This window comes from Chionomys nivalis, chromosome 25, assembly GCF_950005125.1.
Source record: "Chionomys nivalis chromosome 25, mChiNiv1.1, whole genome shotgun sequence".
Classification (NCBI taxonomy): Eukaryota; Metazoa; Chordata; class Mammalia; order Rodentia; family Cricetidae; genus Chionomys; species Chionomys nivalis.
The window spans coordinates 27,888,436-27,915,601 of NC_080110.1; the positions used below are offsets into that span (position 1 = coordinate 27,888,436).

Consider the following 27,166-nt stretch of genomic DNA (forward strand, 5'->3'; position numbering starts at 1 on the left):
GAATGGGTAACACAGGTACACTCCAGGCAGTGGTAGATTTGTCAGCATCCCCTTCACGTGTGTTATGATACAAACTAGTGAAATATCAACATCTGAAAGCTGTTACCCCTTAGCATTGGGACTTTGATCATATTGAAACATGGTAGAGGTTTTTAAAGTAGAGTCTTTAATGACTCTTGCTGAGTCAAGGGCAGAGATTAAAGTATTCCCAAGAAGTGAGACATGTGTGTTTAGATCCCACCAGAGACACAAGTCTTATTTGTATGTCTTTTGTATGGCATTGCGAACTTACGTAATCTAATCTTTGAGGAATACCCTAATTGGAGAAACGATTCTAAGTAAAATAAACTTAAAAGAAGGTGAAACAATTTACATGATTTTCATTTTTGGATTATAAGAGAAAACTATCAAAGCAAAATTATCTCGATGAATCTATGTGATGGGAGGAAGACACACACTGTCAAGTCCAGTTACTTGGATGAAATTAAGGTTCACCTAAGGAACTTACTTCTTTGTGAGAAATAATATTCGTTTTACGGTGTCTTTGAAAGCTGCTTTGACTTGCTTGTTTCGAAGTGTATAAATGAACGGGTTAAGCAGAGGGGCCACTGATGTTGTGAGCACAGACACAACCTTATTGATGGCCACCCCTTCCTTTGCCGAAGGTTTGATGTAGATGAAGATGCAGCTGCCATAAGTGATGGAAACCACAATCATGTGGGAAGAGCAAGCGGAAAAGGCTTTCTTCCTCTGCTGGGCAGAAGGGAACTTTAAAATGGTCTTGATGATGTATGTGTAGGACAGAACAACACACACTAGAATAATAATGAGTGTCAGTATGGCCAAAGCCAGGATCATTTTCTCTATAAACACCGTGTCTGAGCAAGTTATCTGCAGAATGGGAGAGGCATCGCAGCCAAAATGATCCATCACATTGGAGTCACAGAACTCCAGCTGGAGACCTATGCCAAGAGGCGGGAGGATGACCAACAGGCCAGCACACCAACAGGAGAGGACGAGAGCTGCGCAAACTCGGTTGTTCATGATGCTGGTGTAGTGCAGGGGCTTGCGGATGGCTGCATAGCGGTCATAGGACATGGCTGCCAGGAGGAAAAACTCCGTCGCTCCAAAGAAGACAATGAAAAACAACTGAGCAGCACAAGCATTGTAACTAATGGTATTGTCCCCAGTAGCCATCGTGTACAGGAATCTGGGGACACATACAGTGGTGAACGAGACCTCTAAGAAAGAAAAGTTTCGGAGAAAAAAGCACATGGGCGTTTTAAGATGGGGACCCAAGAGCGTGAGAGCGATAATGGTGAGGTTCCCAGCCGCGCTCAACATGTAGGTGAGGAACAAAAACAGAAAAAGAACTTGTAGTTTGGGATCGTCTGTCAACCCCAGCAAGATGAATGTTGTTATTGCCGTATGATTTCTCATCCCTGTCTCGTGCCAAGTCATGAGTGTTCGGACCTGAAGAGAGAAGTGTTAGAAGAAACTGGCAGTGGAACCTGAAGACTCCCCAGCCAGGGAACCCGCATGCGCACCCTTTCCCCTGACTTGACAATGTTTGGTAAGACAGCAATACCACTGGTGTCCTGCTTCATGGCCTCTGTGGAAATATTTGTATTGTTCTTATGTATATAATTTTCTGACTTTTCTACATTCTCTACATTTCTAAAGATGCCAAATAGAATCCAAACCAAACATAAATCATGTGCATGTACGACATGCAACTTCTCGGCTTCATTGTCTCAAGATATAGATTTATTCTTCCTAAAAGAAGTCTTGACAATGTGTTCTTTAATCCCCTTTCATCTTTTTAATTTTTTCTCATTCCCACCATTCTGTAATGCTCTAGGTTACAGAATTAATTAGGCTACTTAGGATTTTATGTTGACCCTCTTACATTGTTGTCATTAATTTTAACAGTATCATTTCACTTTGTTGTTTGAATTTCAGATTAACCCTAAATAGGAGATTAAAAGTGTAAAACACAAGGTTGTGCCTCCGCTTTACCATTCCTGTATTTGGCAGTGAGGAGTATTTCTTTAGTAAGTTTTGGGACTTTTTCGGTAGAAAGTTTTTTGAGATCTCTGAAGTAGTGTAAGGAAACAAGTTCTAGAATTTGGACATAAACCTGATGTAGTCCTACTGTAATGCTTTAGGTAAAGGATGGAGCTAGTAGGGTGGTCTGCAGTACTGCCCACAACTGACTACCCTGCCCTCTTAGTTATTGCTCCTTAGATCATTCTTCCCACTACCCAATCAACCATTTCCTAATCTTTTTGCTGTTTTCTGGTTTTTTAAACTAGCATCCATCTATGTATCTATCTTTCTATCTATCTATCTATCTATCTATCTATCACCTATCACCTACTTATAGGATATCATCTACCATCTATCCATCTATCTGTCTATCTATTTATCTATCATTTATCTACCATCTGTCATCTATCATGTACCTATAGGATATCATCTACCATCTATTCATCTGTCTATCTATCATTTATCTATCAACCATCTGTCATCTATCACCTACCTATAGGATATCATCTACCATCTATCCATCTGTCTATCATCTATCTATCAACCATCTGTCATCTATCACCTACCTATAGAATATCATCTACCATCTATCCATCTGTCTATCTATCTATCACCTACCTATACAATATCATCTGCCATCTATTCATCTATCTGTTTGCCTACCTACCTACCCACCTTTCTAATTGAAGCAAACATATAAGAACCTTGAGCTTATTTAAATCAGTCTTTGTAAACAAATTACACAAACACCATACCTTTCTCTTCGGCACTCATCATTGTCCATTTTCTCACTTCCAAGCAGTCCAAGTGTTCCTTTACTCAAACTTATATTTTTCAGGAATGTCAGTATGATATTGGTTCGGCCAAGTCTCCCTTTCTTTATGTCAAAACTTAACATTCATTGAAATTTATTTCCAGCAACTTTTCTCAGTTGTCTACCCTGCAAAAGAAAATATGCCAGGCTTTCTTGGGCTGCCATCCCCCAAACCATGACACAGAGACTTATTACTAATTATGCATGCTCAACCTTAGCTTTAGGCTTGTTTCTAGCTAGCTTTTTTCTTTTTAACTTAAATTAATCCGTTTCTATTAATCTATGTGCTGCCCTGTAGCTCATTTATTTCATCTATCTATCCTGCTTTCTTGCTTCCTCCGTGTCTATCTGGCCCCTGGCTGACTGGCTGGCTGGCTCCCCCTTTCACTCTGCCTGCCAGCCCTATCTATCCCTCCTCTGCTTAGCTATTGGCAACTTTTTGTTATCAGCTTTTATTAGATCACTCACGTGTCTTAGGCAGGCAAGGTGAAACGCAACACATCTTTCCACAGTTAAACAAATACAGCATAAAAAGCAACACACCTTTCCACAGTTAAGCAAATTCAGCATAAAAAGCAACACATCTTTACATAATTATGCAAATGTAGCATAAACAAATGCAATATAACTTTAATAACATAGTTAAGCAACTATTCCACAGCACACAAATCTTTACATTTAATAGAATATTAAACAAATATTCTATTCCACAATAAGAAAACGTGATGAATTATCACAAGAATAACAGTAGTTCATAATAAATAATATGCTCTTTTTAGTTTTCTTTGTGTTATTAGTAGGAAATAATTATTCAGTGAACATTTTTAGGTTAATTCAAGGGCTTGCTGATAACTCCTACAAACTTCTATATTAGAGGAGAAAAATTAATTTCTTATATTTTAAAACATCCACCCCAGTTGTACTAAATGTGTGTCTTCACAGTTGAACATCAAAGATATTGTAGATTTCTTATTTTTATTATTGTTCAAATAAATATCCAACATCTATTCACTCATATAAACACTTAACAAGCACCCATTATTTACAGAACATAACACCGAGAATAGGGGCAAGTTATTCCCAAAAGGATCTTATAGGCTACAACATTTCCTTTTTTTGTGACATAGCAACACAAGATTGCAGCAAAAACCTTTGGATTTAGGGGTAACAATGATCCCATGCTCGTTGCTTGACACTTGTTCTTAATGACCCTGGTAGCTATTCATAATTTATTCCATTCATTCAAACTGATTTTCTACCAAAGTTGGCAGTCAACACTGTCACTAAAATCTGAGTAAGACACAGTGCTCAGTGTTTGGAGGCACGATATTTGAAACAGGGAAACGTGCCCCGCTCCTTAAGGGATTAACAGGAGAGAGAGGATCTTGCTACCTATTTGCTAAAGGGAGACTAACAGACTGAACACAGTGCCATACCAGAGTCTCTTTTTAATTTTCTTTCTTCTCTCCTTTCCTTCTTCATTTCCTGTCTCCAATTGTAGAATGTTTAAAAACTTTATAACAGCCTTTGGCACCCTCATTCCAACCTCATCCCCAACAACATTCCTTTCTTCCTATCAGGACTTCTGTTTTTCTCTTTGCTAGGAGTGGATTATGACCACAAAGGTATTTGATGCCTGTTAGTTTAACATTGAAAGTGTTTGGCATAGTAATGAGTCAGATTTCAGGATTGTGTTTTAACACATGATGCTTGTTAAACTGATACCGCTTCTGACAATGCTGTGAAGAATTGTAGTGGTGGATCCTTTGACCTCACTTTATACACTAGCAAGCACACCCATGGTCTGTGTTAGGCTAGAAAAAAAATTCCTGAGAGATGGAGAGTTATTTATTTTTGCAGTTTGAATAAATATATCTTGAAACAATTTTATTCAATAAATAATATTTGCCTCTCTTCTGTAAATGTCTCAATGAACAGTAACAGATATTTCCCAGTGATTTAACTTATGCAAAACTACATTATCAGTTTGGGAGTTCTAGGAATGTTTAAGACTCAGTCTCTTTCCTTCATAGATTCTGTACTTACTGAGTTTTAAAATATATTGAGGTCTTTAATCCATTTGGACTTGAGTTTTGTGCATGGTGATAGATATGGATCTATTTAAGATATTTTATCTTATCCACAAACATAAGAATAATTGTTTAGGCTCTAGAAGAGTTTGAATGCTGCATCTCCCCACAAAAGTGCTAAAATGATTTTAGTACCTGGGGTGGGAGGTACTAGATTATTTCTCACATGGATATTGTTTGGATTCTTTGACAATACTAGTTTTGGGGGCTGTGGTGAGTGTTTTCCCGTAGTTTTCATGTTCCTGTTAAGTAGTAACTGTCTTATTAACTGGTCCTTACAGTCAGGAGAAGGAAAAAGATGCAGGAAAATTCCAGCTTCGTGTTCCCCCAGACTAACGGTTTATCAGAAATGATTGCCAATTGCTTTTTTCCCCTTTCTGAAGTATCACTTGTAATGAAGTAAGTTCCAAAATTTAAATCTATTATGACAAAGTTTTTATGGGTACAGTAGTCTAGGTTGGTAGCCATGGCCTTTTTAAAACTTATAGTGCATTGCTCCAGGCTCTTCTGGCTTCCAGAGCTTCCACTGATCTTCTGGTAAGTTTTCCTTTTTATGTGACTTGTGCTTTTTCCTCTTGTATACTTCAATACTTTGATTTGTTCTTTGTTATAGTGTTTTGTCTCTGATACTCTCTAGGGAGCTTCTCTTCTGGTTTTGTCTAGTTGAGGTTCTGTTTTATTTTTATCTGTATGGATGTGCCTTTAGTATGGGGACGTTTTCTTTTTCTTTTCTTTCCTTTTCTTCTTCCCCCAAATAAGCCCAGACCATTAACAATTGAAAGTCCAACAAATAAGTCTTCTCCAACAGTTACTCAAAATGTACAGTTATTCAAAGCTGATTCTGCTAGTGGGGCTGGGAACAGAAGTGGGTCTGGTAAGGGTGAAACCATGGAGAGAACTCGGGAGTCGGAGGCCAGGGTCTTGCATGTCAGAGTGGGGCCTGTGTCCTGCACTGTGCTGTCAGGAGGGGGACAAACGCTCACCCACCTTTGGGGGAGAATATCCCTCACCACCTTCCAGTGCCAAGCAGGGTCGGTGAACAAGATAAGACTAGAACAGCTCGTGGAGGTGAGGGGCCCATGAGAGGGAAACCTGCTTATTTCAAACAGGTGGCCTTTCACGCACTTCCCACAATTAGAGGGAGGGGCCCGAGAAGCCTGGGAGTTAGTGGGGAATGAGCAAAGGGCACAGAGACCTGGAGGGCCAGGGTGGGTACTTGCATAGGTTGCTACGTGTGCAAGGGGTACACCTAACACCCCGCCCAGCCCGGCACTGGGCGAGGTGGTGGGGCCACAGGCAGGTCCCTGGTCCACAGACCAGGAGGCAGGGGTGAGGTCTGGGGGAATGGGCTGATAGTGTAGAGAATGCTGTGGTTTTCTATTTTTTCCCCTTGGAGTTTTCTTATATGATTTTGTTGAAGATCTGGTCCATGCCACTGTCATGGGATTCTTCGTCCTCATCTGTGCCTAAACTTCAAAGATTTTGTCTTTTTATGGGGCCTCACATGTCTTATATGGCCCTTTCCTGTGTTCTTAAGAAACCACATTCTTTGCTTATTTGGTATAGATCCTCTGTTTTTCTTCAAGTCCTCACATTTTGTCTTCTGCTTCACTCATTGTATAAGTATAGAGGTGTATAAACGTTCACCCTGACTTCTCTAACTGGGATACCGATTTTGTAATCCATTTTCTTTTCAGCTTGTGTTAACTACAATGTTTCTGTTTCTCTATTGAATTTTGTTTTTAAATACTGAATTATCTTTATCATTCCATTCAGCTGTGCATTTTTATTTTCTTGGACATCAGTATAATTTTTGATTCAATGATCTGATAGTCTGAGTTTTAAAAAAAACACTTCAGTTATACTTACAGTATGTATGTATTTAAATATCACTAGTTTAACTCTGAGTATTTTTTGGTTATTTGATGTAAAACAGTTGCTAAGGCTTCCATATCTTTTGGGGGGGGTGATTTTAGCAGTTTCTTCTTGAGTAAAATCTATATCTTAATTTTCACAAGTAGCCTGTTTTGTTGCTTTTCACTTAAACTTTCATATAAATCTTAACAATGACAGTAATGTATTTTTACATTTTAGCTATACATTTATTCTATGAATTCTTGCTACACAAGAGCGAGGTTTTTATTTTTTGTGTTTTATTTTGATTGTTTAACACGGATGATATAATGAATGTATATTTAATGAGTCAAGAAGTTTGTTATAGATAGTTATGATAGAAAAATAAAAATCATTACTACTTTTTCTTATAAATATAGTAATTTATTTATAGTTACATACTGAATTAAAAATTTTATTTGGTGTATACTTTTTATTAGCAGTATGTATTCATCGTAAAATATAGCCTGTTTCCATGGCTAGAGATGGCTTAGGCCATCAACATCTTATGAAAGCTTGAATCATCAATTTCGGCATTCTAAGGCAAGTTTTTTGATTGAGTCATGGAAGGCCCTTTTGACTTGCTTGTTCCTCAAAGTGTAAATGAAGGGGTTCAGCATGGGAGCAATGGAAGTGGTCAGCACTATCACACCCTTGTTGATAGCCACTGAGTCCTTTGCTGATGGTTTGACGTAGATGAAGATGCAGCTGCCATAAGTGATGGACACCACAATCATGTGGGAGGAGCAGGTAGAAAAGGCCTTTTTCCTCTGCTGGGCAGAAGGGAAGTTGATAATGGTCCTGATTATGTATGCATAGGAAAGAACCACACAAAAAAGGGTTGTGATGAAGGTCAACACGGCACAGCCTATAACCATCTGCTCAATGACCGATGTGTCTGAGCAAGAGATCTTCAGGAAGGGAGACACGTCACAGAGAAAGCTATCAATGACATTAGAATCACAGAATTGCAGATTTTGGCTCAGGCTGAAGGGTGGAAGAATGACAAATAACCCAGTCATCCAACAGCTGAGAAGGAGCCTTCTGCAGGCAGTGCTGTTCATGATGACGGTGTAGTGCAGGGGTTTACAGATGGCCACATAGCGGTCATAGGACATGGTGGCCAGGAGAAAGAACTCAGTCACTCCGAAAAGGTCAGTGAAAAATGCTTGGCTGGCACAGGCGCCATAGGTAATAGTCTTGTCGCCTGTGGAGAGGTTATACAGGTATCTAGGAATACAAGCGGACGTGAACAAGATTTCTAAGAGGGAAAAGTTTTGTAGGAAAAAGTACATTGGGGTTTTAAGGTGAGGGTCCATTAATGTAAGTAAGATAATTGCCAAATTGCCAGTTATATTTAGCAGGTAGGCAGAAAGCAGGAAAATCAAAAGCAGACTTTGAATTTGCGGATCCTCTGTTAGTCCCAGGAGAATGAATGATGTCACCGTATGATTCCTCATAGCTGATTCCCGAGTTTTATCTGGTCTCGTAAAAAAATCAGATATTCTATCAGAATATATGGAGGCCACAGTTCCACAGTTATTAACCACGAGAAGCAAACTCAAACAAATGGTTCACACAAAATGTCTTCTTTGTCTTGGTAGTTAATATTTCCAATATTCTCTCGAGCTTGTAAGTTCCTGTGTTTTTATAATATTTGAAGTGATATTTTATACAGATCATTTTAACAGTTACAACATAATAATTCAAGATGGTCTACATCTCTATTGCATTATTCAAATGTATTTTAAAATTTAATTTCGAACTGGTTCTCATTGGTTAAGAATTAATTGACTTCTCTGCACTTTTTCTGTTTTGAAATTGAAATTAAAGTTCACTGAAAGCTTCCTATCCTGCCTGCGTCTTCATCCCTAACCAAGCACAGCTGTACAGCAGATGACTTCCTATCCTGCCTGTGTCTTCATCCCTAAAAGAACACAGCTGTATAACAGATGACTTGGAGTTCCTATAGAGGCTCTCCAAAATCTACCTCCAATTACAATTTCAAGCCACCCTGTATAAAACTGTACATGGTTATTTTGGGCATACTTAGTGTGGTCTGTGATAACAAGTTTTATGATTTTTAAGTGGATTGAACTTGTGACTTTTTCATTTTTTGCAGTGTTGGGAATAGATCCAGGGTCCTGTGCATGCTGGGCAAGCATTCCATCCCTGGGTTGCATCTCAGCCCTTTCTGATAGAATCTGCATGTCTTAGTCCTTCCATGTGTATCTAGCAGTGATCTTTCTTCAGAAATTCAGATTACATACAGACACATATGCCCCATATTCAACACACATACATTTTATTCCATAGACTCTGTTCTCTTCTTCTAATGTGTTCCCTCAAATAAAGCTAGGCATTGAGCCTATATGCTATGCCAAGTCTCAAGTAATCACTTTAAAGAAAGCACATGTTGGAAGCACTGTCTCCACCAATCTCTTCCCCTTCCTGCTCTATCTTTCTTTAAGAGTGATTGCATCAAACCCAAGAATACCAATATCCCATCGGTATTCAGTCCAAGCATTGCTTATTTCCAGAAATTCTTTTGACTCAAATGACAAAAGGTGGGTATGGTGGGTGGCCCGTACCTGTAATCCCAGAGATGGGGAGGTGGAAGCCCGAGGATCCTGAGGCTCACTGGCCCGCCAGCCTAAGTGAACCAGGGAATTCTGGGTGTTTCAGAAAACATGGTGGAGAATGTCTGGAGAAGATTGCTACCTAACATCACCCTCTGGGGCTTCACACGCAGATGCATGTGTAAGCATGAGCACCCACACTCATACGCACCAACACCACACACGTAAATTAACAGGTGAACTTTGCAATACTGGATTGGGGTCAACAGTTCATTGACAGTGCTTTCCATTCCTTTATTGCAGCTTAGTTATAAATATCCTTAATTTAGACATTTTGGTCAGTTTTTAGGGCTTGTTATTTTTCTTACACACCAGTGAATGAAAGATTTTCATGGAAGATGCTAATGCAACAGAAGCCAAGAGTGGATTTAACACACTGACTGATGAAAATATTCCTCTCTGGGCTGGCTAGATGATTCAACCGGGTAAATGTGCCTAGTGTGAGCCCAATGACCCGAGTTTGCTCCCGGGATCATACGGTGTCAGGAATTGACTACTGCAAGTTGTACTTAGTCACCCACATATACACCACACCACATAAAATAAATACAGCTTACTAAAACATTCATTATTACTAAGATAAGTACAAAGCCAACTCCACTCCCAAGTCAAGTTCTCACACTTATTTCACTGTCTCAGAGAAGTGTCTTCAACCAGGATCTCACTTTCCATGGGAACTGGCAGTGTGAACGACAGTAGAGGCACCTGGGGGGTAATCTCAATAGATCACTTTAAGATACAATGGCAGCCCCTCAGAAATCTGTCTGCCCCTCTGAATCCTTCTCTTGCCATCTCACAGTCACCAAATGCTTCATCAAGGCGCTAAACTCAACCCTGAACAATTTGGGGACATTAGAGTCTAGGAATATACTTACTTTACAATGATTGTAAATGACATCTTTGTATGAGAAAACCATTTTTGTTCTGTGCTGTTAGCTTCAAGTTTTGGCAACACATAAGTGACTCTAAAGTGTGACAGATTTTTCTTTTTAAAAATTCTATTGATTTGAGAATTCTACATTACAGTAAAGGGATCTCAAACAACATGATACCAAACAAATTCCTCCAGTTTGGGAGTGTAAAAACGATGCTATTGCATGGCTGTGAATTGTACGACCTTTTGATGGCCTGTTTAAATAATTGCCATGAATAACTATAAAGGATCCAGTGGTAGTACCCTCACGCTGTTCATAGTTGACTTAATCACAGTTTCTGCTCACTGTGTGACTATAAAAAACTAGCAAAGATATAAAATTGAGCATGAAGGTGCAGTTGAGAAGTGGTTTTGTGGTAAATGCTATCCAGAATCTTCACAGGAAGCCCTAGAAATTCATGGATTTTCATCACTACTATAGAGTGTCTCCTCAGTAGATTCTTCCGTTATTATACATCGGGTTGATATTTCCTTCACTGTGCTCCTGTGTCTTATCATTTTATTTTTCAGAAATGTAACGTTAGGAACAATCTCTTTGGTAAGAAAATGTACTGTTTGTAATTCTCAGAGACGCACTGCCAATGCAACTTTTAAAACCTATAATTAAGAACCAGAAGATCTTTTATAACACAGGTTCAGAAGTGAATGAGGCTGGGGAGATAGAGCAGTTGGTAAAGAACTTGCTTACAAACAGGAGAGCCTGCATTCTGTCCTAAGAACCCATGTTAAAAATATCCCAGGCTTGGTGGTGAATGCTTGCAAACCCAGTGCTGGGGAGGTGGAGGCAGGCAGATTGCTGGACGTACTGGCCAGACAGTCTGGCCTAGTTAGCAAATTATAGACTAGTAAGAGACCCTGTCTTTAAAAAAAAAAATGAGAATGAGCCGGGCGGTGGTGGCGCATGCCTTTAATCCCAGCACTCGGGAGGCAGAGGCAGGCGGATCTCTGTGAGTTCGAGGCCAGCCTAGTCTACAAGAGCTAGTTCCAGGACAGGAACCAAAAAGCTACAGAGAAACCCTGTCTCGAAAAATCAAAAAAAAAAAGTGAATGGCAAGAATGACAGTCGACGTTGTCATCTGGCTTACACACACACGCGCACGCGCGCACATACACACATGAAAATGTTTTTTGCATATTAAAATATTTTAAACCTGACACTCATCGGTCTTCAGAGAAGGAGCATGCTTCAGTGTCTTCTCTTACAGGCTGCTAGAACAAAATTTTAAAGTACAGTCAACTATTTTATGTATTTTAAAGCAACTGGAAAGAATAATACTTCCCATTTATCTTATTATATGGATAACTTATGCAGTTGAAAATTTGGTTTATAGAAAAATATTGTAAAATAAAATAACAAGGTAGCTTATATTCTATATCATGCCTACATTTGCTTTCTAAAATATAACTAGATATTATAAATAACAGAAATATTAGTATTATACCCAGAACTTTTACAATTAACTATGTAACTTATCATATGCTATTTACTTTAAAATATCACTTGAATATTTTTGATGTCTATTTGACAAAGCCTAACTTAACCGTAACATTCCAGCCAAATGATCCCCTAATAATATCATCTTTTCCTCCCTGTTACCATGTTTACTTCTTCAATCATTCTTCCAGTGACAAGTTCATGTTTAAGGACCTCATACTCATTCTTTCAGAATTCAATGACATCCTAATCTGAAATATTTTTAATCCTGAATCAGCATGTACAATGTCTGAGATTTGCTTACATACGTGAGTAGAAAGAACATTCGCTGTAGGTCTCAAGCAGACTATAATGTGAACAGTTTGCATATTATTTTCAGCTAGTGTATAATGCATGTCTTTAATCCCAGTGCTTGGGAGGTAGAGGCAGGTAAACTTCTCTGAGTTTGAGGCCCGCTTGATCTACATAGTAAATTCCAGAACAGCCAAGGCTATATAGAAAGAACCTGTCTCAAAACAAAACAAACAAACAAGACGGAACAAAAAACCCACACCCAAACTAAACAACAACCAAACAAAAATTTAAAAACAGAAAAACAACTTTCAAGTCTTCTTCTTTTAGAACTGGGATCAGGGTAGCTACCCAGCTTCTCTAACATCCAATCAAGCCCATGGCTACAGTCAGCATCATAGGGGAAGGGAGTTCCTGAGATTTCTGGTGGTCCAGGAAGTTCCCAGGGATTGCAGGGAACAGTAGACAGAATCTGAGGTGCTGGAAGATTGTCTCTGCAGCTCACCCAGCCTCCTGCCAAGCCCTCATGCATATTCTTTGGCTTTTAGCTCAGTCTGTAGACCACACTTCTAGTCGCTCAGAACGGAATCCCTTGTTCTAAAATACCTATCTTTGTTGCCAATCCTGGAGACTCTCTTCTTATATGAAAAACAAGAGATAAAAAGCTGAAAAAAATTTATTGGCACTGAGCCATGTTATTTTCCCCATATGTATTTGGAAGATTAAAAAGAAAGTCAATGTAGGGGACATTCAGCATATCACCTTTTAGGTAACCAGCCACAGTCAGAAATGGTTTCCTGTGAACGGATGTTATTTTCACTGTGAAGTGAAAGTGGGTTCAGGTCCGATTACTGAAGTAACAATCTAGGCAATGCTCATTGTTCACTAAGTGACTGACAACTAACCGAATTTACTAAATTTCTGATTTCTACAAAAGGGACAACTCCCACTTAGGCTTCCTTTACAATACTTCATAATATTGCATACACAAATGATACTGATAAATGTATGCCAAATGTGCTTCTGTGAACATTTTCCTAATCTTTCATAAAGAAAGGTGAGCACGACTAGGAAGATATACTCACTCTTTGGAGAGCCAACTGTAGCTTTCGCTGGACACTAACAATAGATTTCTTGCACTGGACGTGGGGTGGATCTTGCTAGTAAGGGCTTGTGTTGAATTTCTGGCTCTTTCCCATCCCCATTCACCTTAGGACTTTGTCTGCTGAGATTCTCATCTCCCACATGGTGCCCTGGGCATGTTTAGGGATTTCATCTATTTTTAAATGCTCCAGAACATAATATGGGGTTCTTTTTTTTTCTTTTTGATATTAGGAGTTTTCTCTGGTTTTGAAAGAGAAGATATTTTGATTCTTGTGAACAGGTGAGAAGGTTTATATGACAGCAGGGTAAATGTTTGTTTTATTTGTCAAAGCTGTGGTAAAATCGCCACAAGGGACAATGGTGACCCAGTTTTGAGATCCACTAATGAATCTTCTGTATAATGAACTTGGCAGAAATCCCAAAATAAATGTAGCGGGGGGGGGGGCGGGAGACAGTGTCCTCAGAGAAAGGGAGATGCCGCAGCTGCAATGAGTGCGAACCGACAAAGCATTGATGATCAGGACACTACTGAGACCCGGGCCTCCATTAAACTTATCGTGGCTGAGTCCAACTCTGGCAGGTGATAAGGGTTGGAAGTAAAGCACCTGTATCCTCTGCAAGAACAGAGCGTTCTTAACTGCTGAGCCACTATTCCACCCTCCTCTGTTGATTTATAGAAAACAAAAGATAGGAAAAGCTAGGTCCAGATTTTATTGAAGCACACACACACACACACAAACATTCATGCACACACACATTCAGACACGAGCATATACACATGGGGACAGGGTGAGGCATGGATGGATGGACAGACAGAAAAACAGACAAAGACAGAGCAAACCCCCCCACACACCAAATGATTTCCCACGTGGGAAAAGGGGACCCAAAAACGGTGGCCAAATCTGCTCGGAGGGTCAGGGTTTTTATGTTTGGGAAGGAGTCATCTTCCCATGTTTTTTTTTTTTTTTTCTCTTGGAATTGGCTAACTTGGACCATAGCAGGAAATTGGATAAATCACACAATCAGACAAAGCCAGAGAAGCTAATACATTCCTACCACAATAGTTCTCTGTTTGAGATTTGAAAATTCTGCCCCCAACAGTTTCCTCCATCAAGGGAAAAAAAATCATGAGGATTTGTCTTAGGAAGGGAGGGGAAGCAGTAGGCTGGTTTTCTTTAGTGCTTGTTAAAGTACATTAACCCACCCAGAGTTTTTTTTTTTTTTTTTTTGGTTTTTTGAGACAGGGTTTCTCTGTGGTTTTTGGAGCCTGTCCTGGAACTAGCTCTTGTAGACCAGGCTGGTCTCGAACTCACAGAGATCCGCCTGCCTCTGCCTCCCGAGTGCAGGGATTAAAGGCGTGCGCCACCACAGCCAGGCAGCATCTTTTTCCTATCTGTTTACCCGAGATTTGTTTGGCTCCTGGTTGCTCATCATCAACACATTCTCCCAGGCCACTTCTGAAAGTTTTGAACTGTACTGCAGACTTTTTAACTTGTATGTGTTCTGTAAATGTCACACACATACAGATATATTTATTGTGTGTTGTTTGCTATGAATCAAAATTAAGTGTTGTTGGAACAAAACATTCTTCATTCAATTTGACCAGAGGAGGGGTAATCATCTGGCAAATTGGTCATGTAAATAATTGCACCTGTGAGTTCACACATATATGCTCACGTATGTTTTCAGCATAGGATACTCATGACACATGTAAAGAATGATACAAGCTTCCTGTACTTCTCACTCTGCACAAAAATCAATTCTAAATGGACCAAAGAACTTATTAACGTAAGACTTCTGAAACATTTAGAAAAGGGGTGAAAATACTGCAGGTGGCAAATGTACATCCATGTGCCTGCACATTCTGCCCAATGAGTTCTTCTGGAGTTTTACTTGGGTTAGCACTTTCTGAACTGAGTGGACTTTCTAGGTAGGCAGTCCCTGCACCGGACTTTCCTGTGATTGGGTCGATAACTCGGCCAACTTTGAAAATGATCTCAGCCAGTTCATGTTTCGCCTGCTTTGACCTCACGACCAGCAGAGCTCTAAGGAGTACGATGTTCCCGACGGAGCTCTGCTGGTGGGCATCGTGAACAAAGCAGGTTTTCTGCTCGTTGAAGTACTTTAGCAAGTAGGGATCCAAAACAAGTCTGGTCGCTTTGACTTTAACAGTTTTTACCATGACTGTGCCAATCACCTTCCCCATGACCCATTTGGCATGGACAGATGTACGGATTACTGACATTATGGGTCTCTGAGCACCTTCTGGAGTCTACTATTCAGACCCAGGTGGGCGAAGCATCAACCTGGATTTTTTTTTTATTCAGTTTGATTTGGTCTGATTGGCTTATTGTGTCGGCAAAGAGGTTTTTGGTCTGGAAAAAAAAAACTTAACAATATACATAAGAATTTATTTGAGCCATAAAGAAAAGCTGAAATGCCATATGCAAGAAAATGGAAGCAACTTGATATAGTCATATTAAGTGAATTAAGTCAGATTAAGAAAGACTGATATAGGGCTGAAGAGATGGCTCAGCAGTTAAGAGCATTGCCTGCTCTTCCAAAGGTCCTGAGTTCAATTCCCAGCAACCACATGGTGGCTCACAACCATCTGTAATGAGGTCTGGTGTCCTCTTCTGGCCTGCACGCATACATGGAAGGAATGTTGTATACATAATAAGTAAATAAATTTAAAAAAAAAAAGAAAAGAAAGACTGATCTATATTTTCTCTGTGTTTCACATATTTCATATGGGAACATAAAATCATATATGTACACATGACATAGAAGTGGGAATGAAATTGTGTAGAAGAACAAAGGGAACTAGTGGGAGAGAAAGGGCAGAGAAAGATGAGACTGGGTATGGCAGATAGGCTCACAGTAGCTATAAATGTCTACAATACGGCCCTTATGGAAACCAGAAGTTTGTTTCATGACAACTGGAAGCAAGTTTATTGAAGTGGGGAAACAGGGCCTGGAGGGATGGCTTAGTGGTTAAAATACTGGTTGTTCTTTTGGGTTCAATTTTCAGCACTTATAAGGAAGCTCACAACCATCTGTAATTCCAGGTCCAGGGGATCTGATGCCCTCTTCTGAACTCCACTGGTGGTATATAGATATACATGCAGGCAAAACACTCACACACAATAATATAATAATAATAACAAATGACAACATACTTATTAGAATCTACAGGGTTTTTTGTTTGTTTTGTTTTTGTTTTTGAAGACAGCATTTCTCTGTAGCTATGGAATCTGTCCTGGAACTAGCTCTTGTAGACCAGACTGGCCTTGAACTCACAGAGAACTGCCTGTCTCTGTCTTCCGGGTGCTGGGATTAAAAGCATGTGCTACCACTGCCCAGCTGAGTCTATGCTTTTAAGCGAACAAGTAATTATGTACAATTAATATATTTGGGTTGCAAAAATACATATAGACAATTTTCTAAAAGTGTGTGTGTGAAGATCCTTGTGTAATAGCGTTAATATTCAATCGTAAGTATCAATTTTTCATCAAATGTGTGGTCTGTGGTCTGCAGATAAAATGGATTTCAACATATCTAAACAACAGATGAGAATACTTAATAGAGACGACTCATATCATTTATAAAAATAGTGAACTTTAGAATTATTGCTGTACGTGACCTGAGGACTCAGCTGCCCAGCATCCTTACACAGTTTTCCTTGGCCTACAGAAGGTGCAATTTTAGAGATATAAGCTTTCAAGATTTCAACACTTTAGTGTAGGAGGAGGGCATGCTTGTTCATGCCGGCTGCCTGGCTAGGTTAACCCCAACATAATCACACAGAAACTGTATTAATTAAATCACGGCTTGGCCCATTAGCTCTAGCTTCTTATTGGCTAACTCCTACATATTAATTTAACCCATCTCCATTAATCTGTGCATCACCACGAGATTGTGGCCTACCAGCAAAGTTTCAGCACATCTATCTCCAGCAGCGTATTCATGACGCCTCCCTGACTCGACACTTCTCCCAACATTCAGTCCAGTTTTCTCCACCTACCTAAGTTCTGCTCTATCAACAGGGCAAGGCGGTTTCTTTCTTCATTAACCAATAAAAGCAACACATAGACAGAAGGACCTCCCACACCTCTTTAGTTTTGTGATGTTTAGGATTTTAGATTTTAGGAAGGTTTGTTTCCTTTGGGATTCAATACTCAGGACTCTGAGCAATTATACCTAAAAGCTTCAACATGTTGCTAATGTGGTTGAACTGATGAGGATCCACTCCCACCTGGCTGCCAAACATTGGTAGTGTTGTCTCTATGGTACTGGTTTAGAGACATTAAGGATGTGGGGAAGGGGTGGCAGAGTTTTTTCCTCCTTGGTCTCTGAGAGCATTGAGGCCGCTCAGTTTTTTCAGAGCTTGAATGTGAAGCAGTGAAAATGAAATCTTGGGTTTCAGTGGAGACCCCAAGATGTCTTGGAGATACCAGGAGCGCTGCATAAAGGGAGTGGAGAGAAATGTTTGTTGAGGGCAGAAAATCTAGAAGGGAGCCTTCTGAGCCCTGACATCAGAGATGACGCTGCAGGATTTGATGTTTGTCATGCTGAGTTTGGGTGTGGCTCTAGTACAGTAGCTTTCTCACTATACACTTATTCCTCTGTTTTGGAATGACAATGTATGCTTTATACCATTGTATGCTGGAAGTACGTAATTTGCTTTTTGGTTTTACAGGGGTCTACAGCTAAGAGTCTTGAAGTCTTGAGTGTTAGAAGAGACTTTGAACTTTTAAACAGTGTTGAGACTGAGAGAGAATGGGAAGTTTTAAGGTTGGACGAATAGAGTTTGTGTAGTGATATGGCCACGAGCCTATGGGGCCAAACAGTGGAATGTGGTGGTTAGAAGAAGAAATGCCTCTTAAAGACTCATGTATTTGGACACTTGGTCCCCAGTTGGTGGTGCCACTTATAGATGTCATGGGGTCTTGCTGGAGGAGATACATCACAGAGGGTTGGCTTTGAGAGTTTTCTAGCCTTACTGCACTTTCAGTTTGTGCTCTCTGCTTTGCATGTGATCAAAGATGTGATCTCTCAGGTCCTGCTTGGACAACCTGCTGCCATGTCCATGCCCCCACCATATAAAGAGTCACTTATGGAACCACAAGGCAAAACAAACTGTTTCTTCCATAAGTTGATTTTGGCCATGGTGATTAATTACAGCAATAGAAAAGGAATAAACATAGTGGAAGACTCTAAATCATGGAGGAGCCTTCACCCCAGGGACATATTACAACCCTGCTGCACTTTCTTTAGAGAAACAACTCCGACAAAGACCCAAATATTGAGTGGAGATGTCCCAGAAAATTCCAGGAACTTCCAGCGAGACCTCATTCCCTTAAAACTTGATTATTTCTTCTTCTTTCATACATTTACATCCCAACCACAGTTTCCCCTCTCTCCACTCTTCCCAGTCCTCCCCACACACCTCTGTCTCTTTTTCTCCAGATCTACTTCCCCTGCATTTCCCTGCAGGCTCCCAGGGATATCAACTGCACACCACAAAACAATTTACAATAGGACTAGGCACAAACTCTCATATCAAAGCTGTATGAGGCAATCCCATAAGAGGAAAAGGGCCCTACAGGCAAAAGAGTCAGAGACAGCCTCGCTCCTACTGTTAGGAGTCCAACAAGAACACCACATTACACAACCATAACATATATGCAGATGTCTGTGACTGTCCCTTCATTTTCTGTGAGATCCCTATGAGCATTGCTTAGTTGATTCTGTAGGCCATGGTCTCGTGGTGTCCTCAAAACCTCTGGCTTCTGAAATACCCCCTCACCTCTATAAAGTTCCCCTGGCTCTGTTTATGTTTGACTATGGGTCTCCTCATCTCCCATCAGTCTCTGACGGCTATTGAATTAGGCACTGGTCTATGAGTTTAGCATGCTAGCAATAATATACTCATTGAATCCCCCTTCCTCCAGTTGTGTTTGGTTCTATTCTAGTGTCCGGACTATATAGCCTCTGGTTCCTGGCCACCCAGCCAGTGTCAGATGTGGGTTCCCTCTTATGCAGTGGGCCACAAGCTGGACCAGTCATTGGTAGGTCACTCCCATAAGTTCTGTGCCACCATTACCACAGCATATCTTAGAGGTAGGACAGATTGTAGGTTGAAAGTTTTGTGGCTGGGTTACTGTCCCCGTCCCACTGCTGGGAGCCTTGCCTGGTGGTAGAAGATGACTTGTTTAGGCTCCATATCCTCTCATTGCTAGGAAGACTAGGATCCTAGTGAACACTAGGATCACTCTCATAGATTCCAGAAAATTTTCACTGCACTAGGTTTCTACATTGGACCCTCAAATGCCCCCCAATTCCAGTCATCTCTCCCAGTATTCCCTCCTAAACTCCTCACTTGATCCTGCCTATTCCCAAGTCCACCCAAAAAAAATTATTCTATTCCCCTTCTCAAGGAGATCCATGCATTCCCTCTCTGGGTCTGTGGATAATCTAATTATTTTAATAGTCAAAGAATCAGAGCAGGAACTATTAATCACTGAAACATATGGGCTGGGTGTATATGAATCATTTGGGTAACAGAGACCTCAGGGATGCTTTTCCCTTGGTTTAGTTACCCAACCTAGTCCCACCTCTAAACAGGAGATTCCTAGAAAAGACAAAAATGTATGAGTAGCACAAATTAAGGCTCAAAGCAAGATTTTTGAGATTGAAACTGGATGTGGAAAAATGTATTCATTGAGGTTGAAACTGGATATGGGAAATCCTGGAATGGATCAAATATTCTGTCAGCATAGTAAATGATTGTTAGTCTTGTTCAGCAGGAAGTCCAGAAGTTAGAGTGACCCATTTCCTCTCAGAGGAGTTTTGAATGTCCTAGAGATGAAATGTATGGTCTTTGTCTTCCAGAATGAGATAGCCCTAACAAAACATTATGAGACAAAGAACTCCAAAATACCATTAAGTTCATTTTGTGTGGACCTCCTGCTGCAGGTATGAGGTTTTCCCTTAAGAGTGCTTTGTATCTTCAATGAGACTTCATTGAAGAAAATGTCCTTCTAATGCCTTCTGTAGAGCTGTACTTGTAGATAGATACTGGTTAAATCTAGTTTTACCATGGGATGTCCCCTCAATCTATTGTTATTCTAAGTTTTACTGGCATAGAGGTTTGGGCTGGTGTCTGTGGCTGAGGAATGTGAGGAACATTCATTCAGGCTTCTGGCTTTTAGAGTCACCATTGAGAAGTCAGGTGTTAGTCACTTGATGATGTTTTCCCTTGCAATTATTATTGTTGTTGTTGTTGTTATTTAAGACAGGGTTTCTCTGTGTAACAGTCTTAGCTATCCTGGAATTAGCTCTTGTAGACCAGGCTGGCCTCAAACTCAAGAAGATCCACCTGCCTCAGCCTCCAGAATGCTGGGATTAAAGGCACCACCACCGCCCAACTCTTGCGGATTATTATATATTCTTTCTTTGTTTTGTACATTCAGTGTCTTGATTATTATATATTGTGGGGAATTTATTTCTGGTCTAGCTTATGTGGTGTCTGTAAGCTCCTTATACCTTGATAGGCATCTCCTTTTTTAGGTTAGGAACATTTTCTTCTATTGTTTGGGCGAAAATATTTTCTGTGCCTTTGACTTGGGTTTATTGTCCTTCCTCTATTCCTATTATTCTTAATAGTGTCTCATATTTCTTGGATGTTTTTACCTGGATTTTCTTAGACTGAACATTTTCTTTGGCTGAGGTATCTGTTTCTTCTATCTTATCTTCAATGTTTGAGATTCTCTCTTCCACCTCTTCTATTCTGCTGGTGTGGTTTGTCTTTGAGATTCCTGTTTCACTTTCCAAATCTTTCATTTACAATTTTACCTCAGTTTGGGTTTGTTTTTTTTTTTAGTTATCCCATTTCCACTTTTGTCTCTTGACCTGTTTTCTTAATTAATCCCACTATTTGTTTTCATAGATTTCATTAACCAATTCATTCATATTCTCTTTAAGATCTTGAACATATTCATAATAGCTATTTTAAAGTCCTTGTCTTATACTTCAGCTCTATTGCAGTTCTCAGGAACAGTGTAGTAGGGTTGTGGGGTTCTGGTGGTGACATATTGTCCTGACTGTTATTGATTGTATTTTTATGCTGGCATATAGGCATTTGGGTTTGGTACGGTTATAATTCTAGGTGTTAATATCATGGATATTATAATTTTGTTTCTGTTTGACTGTCATGATCTAGGCACTCAAAACATTTTAAATTTGATCTATTCATTATTTAGCATCATTTGAGCTAGAAGATATGTTGTGAATTCCAATTTATTTTCTCAGAAGTCCAAGAGATTTAGCATAAGCTATCTGTTTCATTATTGGGATTACATTTGTTTTATTTTCTTGCTTTGTTTTCAACTTTTGATTGCTCAATAAAATCAGAATTGCATTAACTTAAAAAATATGATTTGCTATGATTGAGAATTTATTCTGAAAGATGTTTATTTGCAGGGAGACTAAAAGAGCAAATTAATGTGATAGAGTATGTTTGAGCAGAAAACACTTTCTAAAAAATGATATTTTAATTTATTGACAGGTTTATGTATGTATATAATGTATTTTGGTCATATTCACTTTGAAGTCTCTTTTCTTTTTAGTGTGTGTGTGTGTCTGTGTGTATGTGTGCTCGCGCGCGCACATGCTCCTTTACCTTATTCATTGAGTCTAGGTCTCTCAGTCAAAGTCAGACTCTCGCTGATATGATAATCTCCTGGCAACTTGCCGTGGGGATCCCATGTCTACACCTTGTAAGCTGCAATTACAAATGAGCCTCCATGCCTACTCTGCATTTCTGGGGTTCCGGGGTCTAAACTCTGACACTTATGCTCATACAGCAAGGACTTTACCAATGAGCAACCTTCCAGTTCTCTTCTGCCCTCTTCTCCAATGGATCACTTCTTCTTCCCAACATGTTCCCTTCCTTCTTTCAAGTCTTTCTCCCTTTCTTTTCTTTCCCCCTTTTCTTCTTCCTCCTTCTCCTCCTTCTAATTCTTCATAACTCACTGACTTTAGGTAGGGAATCTTACCTGTGCATTGATGTGGGACCGTTTTCTGGGTAATGGATAATTTACCTGTGGCTTAACCCCTGAGGAAAAATGGATTCCCCTTCCACATTAGCCAGCAAAGTTTAAGAACTCTTCGATAATAAGGGGTGGTTCCTATCCTGAGTGAAGTGAAATAACCCAGACTCAGAAAGACAAACACAGTATGTTCTCACTCATAAGTGGATATTAGATGTAAAGGATAACCAGACTACAATCGACAGCTCCAGAGAAGCTAGGTAACATGGAAGACCCAAGAGGGACACATGGATCACCCTGGGAAGGGGAATTAGATGAGATCTCCTGGGTAAACTGGGGGTGAGGGGGGAAATAAAGAGGACAGAATGGGAGATGAGAACTTGATGGAATGTGATAGCTGAGGGGGGGGAGAGGGACGAAGTGGGAGAGTAATGAAAGAGAGATCTTGACAGACAGAGTCACTGTGGGATTAGGGAGAAACCTGGTGATAGGTAATTTCCCAAGAATACACAAGGATGGCCCCAGCTAAGACTCCTAGCAATACTGAAGAGGGAACCCTAACTAGTCTTCCCTGTAATCAGATTGGTAAGTACCCCAACTGACATCATACAACCTTCATTCAGCAACTGATGGAACCACATGCAGAGATCCACAACCAAGCACCAGGAATCAAATTGAAGAGAGGGAGGAGGGAATATAGGAGCAAGGGAGGTCAAGATCATGAGGGAGAAATCTACATGGACAGAAGAAACAAGCTTGTGGAAATTCAGGAACTCTAGACCAATAGCTGTGGAGCCTTCATGAGACCAAACTAGGCCTTCCATGTGTGGGAAACAGTGGTAAAGCTTAAATTATCTTTGAGGTACTTGGCAATAGAAGCAGAATCTATCCCTGGTTGGTGCTGGAGAATTGTCTGTAATCTGTCAATCAAGTTTTAAATAAATGCTGATTGGCCAGGCAGGAAATATAGGCAGGAAAACCAGGCAGGGAGTAGAAATGTTGCAATGAGGACAGGAGAATTCTGGGAATAGGGAAATTGATTTCTCTCACTCCTGCCTAGATCACTGAAGCACCAGGATGTGATCTGCCCCACTGAAAAAGGTACTGAGCCACATGGCTAACATAGATCAGAATAATGGGTTAATATAAGCTACAAGAGCTAATAAGTAGCCTGACCTAATGGGTCAATCAGCTTTATAACTTATAGAGATCTCTGTGTGATTTTCTTTGGGGCTTGCCAGCTGTGGGGTACTGGGCAGGAGAGAAAACCCAACAAGCCAGGCCCTCACGTTACACTGGTGCATGAGATAGCTTGTTGGAGTCCATTGTGGTGGGATGCCATGCCCAGCCTTAATGCATGGGGGAGGGGCTTGGCCCTGCCCCAACATAAGTTGCCACACTTTGTTGACTTCCCATGGAAACCTTTACCCATTGAGAGGAGTGGATAGGGTGGGCTTGGGGATAGATGGGAGTGGGTAGGAGGAGGTGTAAGGGGAACTGTGGATAAAATGTAAAATGAAATAAAAAAGTAAATTAAAAAGGGGGTGGCTCCTCATATGTTCCTCCTACATCCTTGCTGGAGTACTGATGATGGTCTCTGTTTTGTGCACATCACAGCTGTGTGAGTCCACGAGCGCTGCCATTCTGCCATGTCCCGAAGACCACACTGCACAGCTCTCTTCTGCATTCTAGCCTTGCTTTTGTTCCCTATGATCTCCTTGAGGTTTTCTGAGCCTCATGATGATAACTGTCTTCATTAGAGTCAATCACTCAACTTAGCCTCAACAATTTTACCAGTTATGAGTCTTTGACTCTTCAAAAAGAAGTTTCTCTGACCAGTTTTGAAGATAGGACTATTTATGGAGATAAACACAGATATTTAGAGGTCCATTAGACCTGCTCATTTAGCAAAATGACAGGAGCAGCTTCTCCACCTAGGGTCCATATTCATACCACATTTGTATTACCAAGCATAAATTTTTGCCAGTAGGGAGTGTCTCAAATTCAATTGGAAAGTAATTTTTTACTCCCATAGCCTATGTGACTTTATTGCACTAGTCAGTACATCTTGCATGGATATCAATATTATTTTAGCATGGAAGGCTCACTGGTAGTTAAGAAACTGATATCTTTCCCCCTAGCATCCTGCATGGCATCTTCTGGTACAAGAAAAGCTAGCTAGCAGGGAGGAAGCTTCCAGCACAATTCCAGGCTGATTTATCCTAGGTCGTATAACCAAACCATGTGGTATCTTCAACAATAAGGTTATATCATCCAGTTATGTTTGTCAGCCAAGAGCAGGGCCAATATTCTGTACTGTTTTGGAGGTCTTTGGAGTTTTACTAATAAAAAAAGCATAGAGAGGTACTCCATACTTGGCACTGGAATTTTCATTTCAAATATTGTGTCTTCTGGGAACAGTATAACCTCCCCCCACCAAGTTAGAGTATATGTGTTCAAACGCCTTTAAAATACTTTTAACTAGCTTACTAAGCAGTGGTTTTCATAATGATTTTCACACACCATTAATTCTTTTTATTACTTAAAAATGCACCAATCCAAATTCTTACTCCCTCCCCTCCTCCAAGTCCCCTCCCTTTCCCTCCACAGACTCTTCCACCCCACCCCTTCAACCCTAAGGAAGTGCCTTACGCACCACCCTGTGGAAAGTCCAAGGCCATCCATACTACATGTAGGTTAAGCAAGGTTTACATCTATAGGGAATAGGATCCCAAGAAGCCGGTATATGCAGGAGAGACAAATCCCAGTGCCACTATCAGTGGCCCTCAGTCTGCCCCAGCTGTCAGCCCCCTTCAAAGGGGCTTGTTTGTTCCCATGCTCGTTCACTCCCATTCCAGCTGGAGTTGGTGAGCTCCCATTAGCTCAAGCAAACTGTCTCAGTAGATGAACCCTTCGTGGTCTTGAATTCCATGCTTATACTCTCACTCCTTCCACTCTTCAACTGGATCTTGGGAGCTCAGTCCAGTGCTCCAGTGTGGGTCATTGCCTCTGTTCCCATCTGTTGTTAGATGAAGGTTCTATGGTGATATTTAAGATAATCATCAATCTGACTACAGGGTACCATCCTCTCATGGTCTCCTCTCCCCTAACCCCAGTCCCTATTCTCACTTAAGCGTCCATTATACTACTCATCATCTCTATTTTCTTTTTTGATTCCCATTAGGAATCTTATCTATCTATCTATCTATCTATCTATCTATCTATCTATCTATCCATCTATCTACTATGAATACAGTGTTCTGTCTCCATGTATGCCCGCACGCCAGATGATGGCACCAGATCTCATTACAGATGGCTGTGAGCCACCATGTGGTTGCTGGGAATTGAACACAGGACCTCTGGAAGAGCAGCCAGTGCTCTTAACCACTGAGCCATCTCTCCAGCTTTATCACCTCTATATTTATATCAATTGTGTTCTGCTGTTTCTCAAAAATCATGAGAAAGTTCATACAAATACAGATCCAAACAAGAAGAGACAAACATGTATGAATTTTAACAGTTTATTACTAATTAATATTTTATTTCTATATTTGAGCTTTCTTTTTATTCATTGAGATCATAGCAAATTTTTTGAAGGAATCACTGAAGGCTTGACTCACTTGCTTATTTCTCAGAGTATAAATGAAAGGGTTCAACATGGGAGCAATTGATGTCATTAAAACTGCCACACCTTTATTGATAGCCACAGATTCCTTTGCTGAAGGGTTGATGTAAATGAAAATACAGCTTCCGTAGGTGATTGAAACTACAATCATGTGAGAAGAACAGGTGGAAAAGGCCTTTTTCCTTTGCTGGGCAGAGGGGAATCTCAGAATGGTCTTGATGATGTGTCCGTAGGACAGAACAACACACACGAGGGTCAGAATGAAGGTCAGCACTGCACAGACAATCACCAGCTGCTCTAGGAGCCAAGTGTCTGAGCATGAGATCTTCAAGATAGGAGATGCGTCACAGAAAAAATAATCAATAAATAATCAATAAATCACAGAATCTCAAATTTAGGAACAGGGTCAGTGGTGGGAGTATGATCAGCAGACCAGCCAGCCAGCAGCAGAGAACAAGCTTCTGACACACCTTGCTGCTCATGATGGTTACATAATGCAGGGGTTTGCAGATGGCCACATAGCGATCATAGGACATAATGGCCAGAAGAAAAAATTCAATTACTCCAAAAACATCAGTAAAAAACACTTGAATGATACAAATATTATAAGTAATGGACCTGTCTCCTGTTGCTATGTTGTACAAATATCTAGGAATACAGGCAGAGGTAAATGAAATTTCTAATATGGAGAAATTTTGTAGAAAAAAGTACATGGGTGTTTTAAGGTGGGAATCTAATATAGTGAGGGATATGATTGTCAGATTCCCAGTTACACTCAACATGTAGGCAAAAAATAGAAGCAGAAAAATTGGAACCTGAAGTTGAGGGTCATCTGTTAGCCCCAACAGAATGAAGGTGGTTATCGTGTTGTTTTTCATCACTGACTACTGAATTATTCAGTCTTCATGAAAAATTTAGAGATGTCTTACTTGAAAAGTAGCAAAACCAGAAAGCAGTGAGCAGAGAGTGTTATAGTAAACTTATTCATGTGTACTTTCTTCTGTAAGTAGTAGCTGATACTGTCAATATTCCTGTGTGCTTAGTTATTCAACAATTTACTTTAGTCAATTGGTTTGGCAGTTTGTGATACATTTTTAAAGAAAAATAAATAACTGTTGTGACATTAATATTCTTCATTTTTATGTTTGTAGTCTGTATCTACTGAATCTTCCTATGGTGTTCTATTTGAATCACAATGTGTTCTGATTCAATGAAAGCATTTTCTTCGTATGTCTATTT

The 27,166-nt window shown here is 40.2% G+C and overlaps 4 protein-coding genes across 4 annotated transcripts; all 4 read right to left on the reverse strand.

Annotated features, from left to right (window-relative positions):
• Nucleotides 1-504: 504 nt before the first annotated feature.
• LOC130866390 (olfactory receptor 6C2-like) lies at nt 505-1,440 on the reverse strand. The gene has a single exon (XM_057757810.1). The coding sequence runs from the start codon at nt 1,438-1,440 to the stop codon at nt 505-507; it is 936 nt and encodes a 311-aa protein (XP_057613793.1).
• A 5,930-nt stretch (nt 1,441-7,370) lies between these two features.
• LOC130866511 (olfactory receptor 6C2-like) lies at nt 7,371-8,306 on the reverse strand. Its single transcript, XM_057758015.1, has one exon. It carries the CDS (start codon nt 8,304-8,306, stop codon nt 7,371-7,373), a length of 936 nt encoding a protein of 311 aa, XP_057613998.1.
• Nucleotides 8,307-15,032: 6,726 nt separating this feature from the next.
• Nucleotides 15,033-15,494, reverse strand: LOC130866199 (28S ribosomal protein S17, mitochondrial-like). Its single transcript, XM_057757427.1, has one exon. The coding sequence runs from the start codon at nt 15,492-15,494 to the stop codon at nt 15,033-15,035; it is 462 nt and encodes a 153-aa protein (XP_057613410.1).
• A 10,353-nt stretch (nt 15,495-25,847) lies between these two features.
• LOC130866513 (olfactory receptor 6C2-like) lies at nt 25,848-26,805 on the reverse strand. The gene is given in 2 exon segments (XM_057758017.1): nt 25,848-26,291; nt 26,293-26,805. Coding segments are annotated over 2 exon segments (957 nt in total).
• Nucleotides 26,806-27,166: the final 361 nt, after the last annotated feature.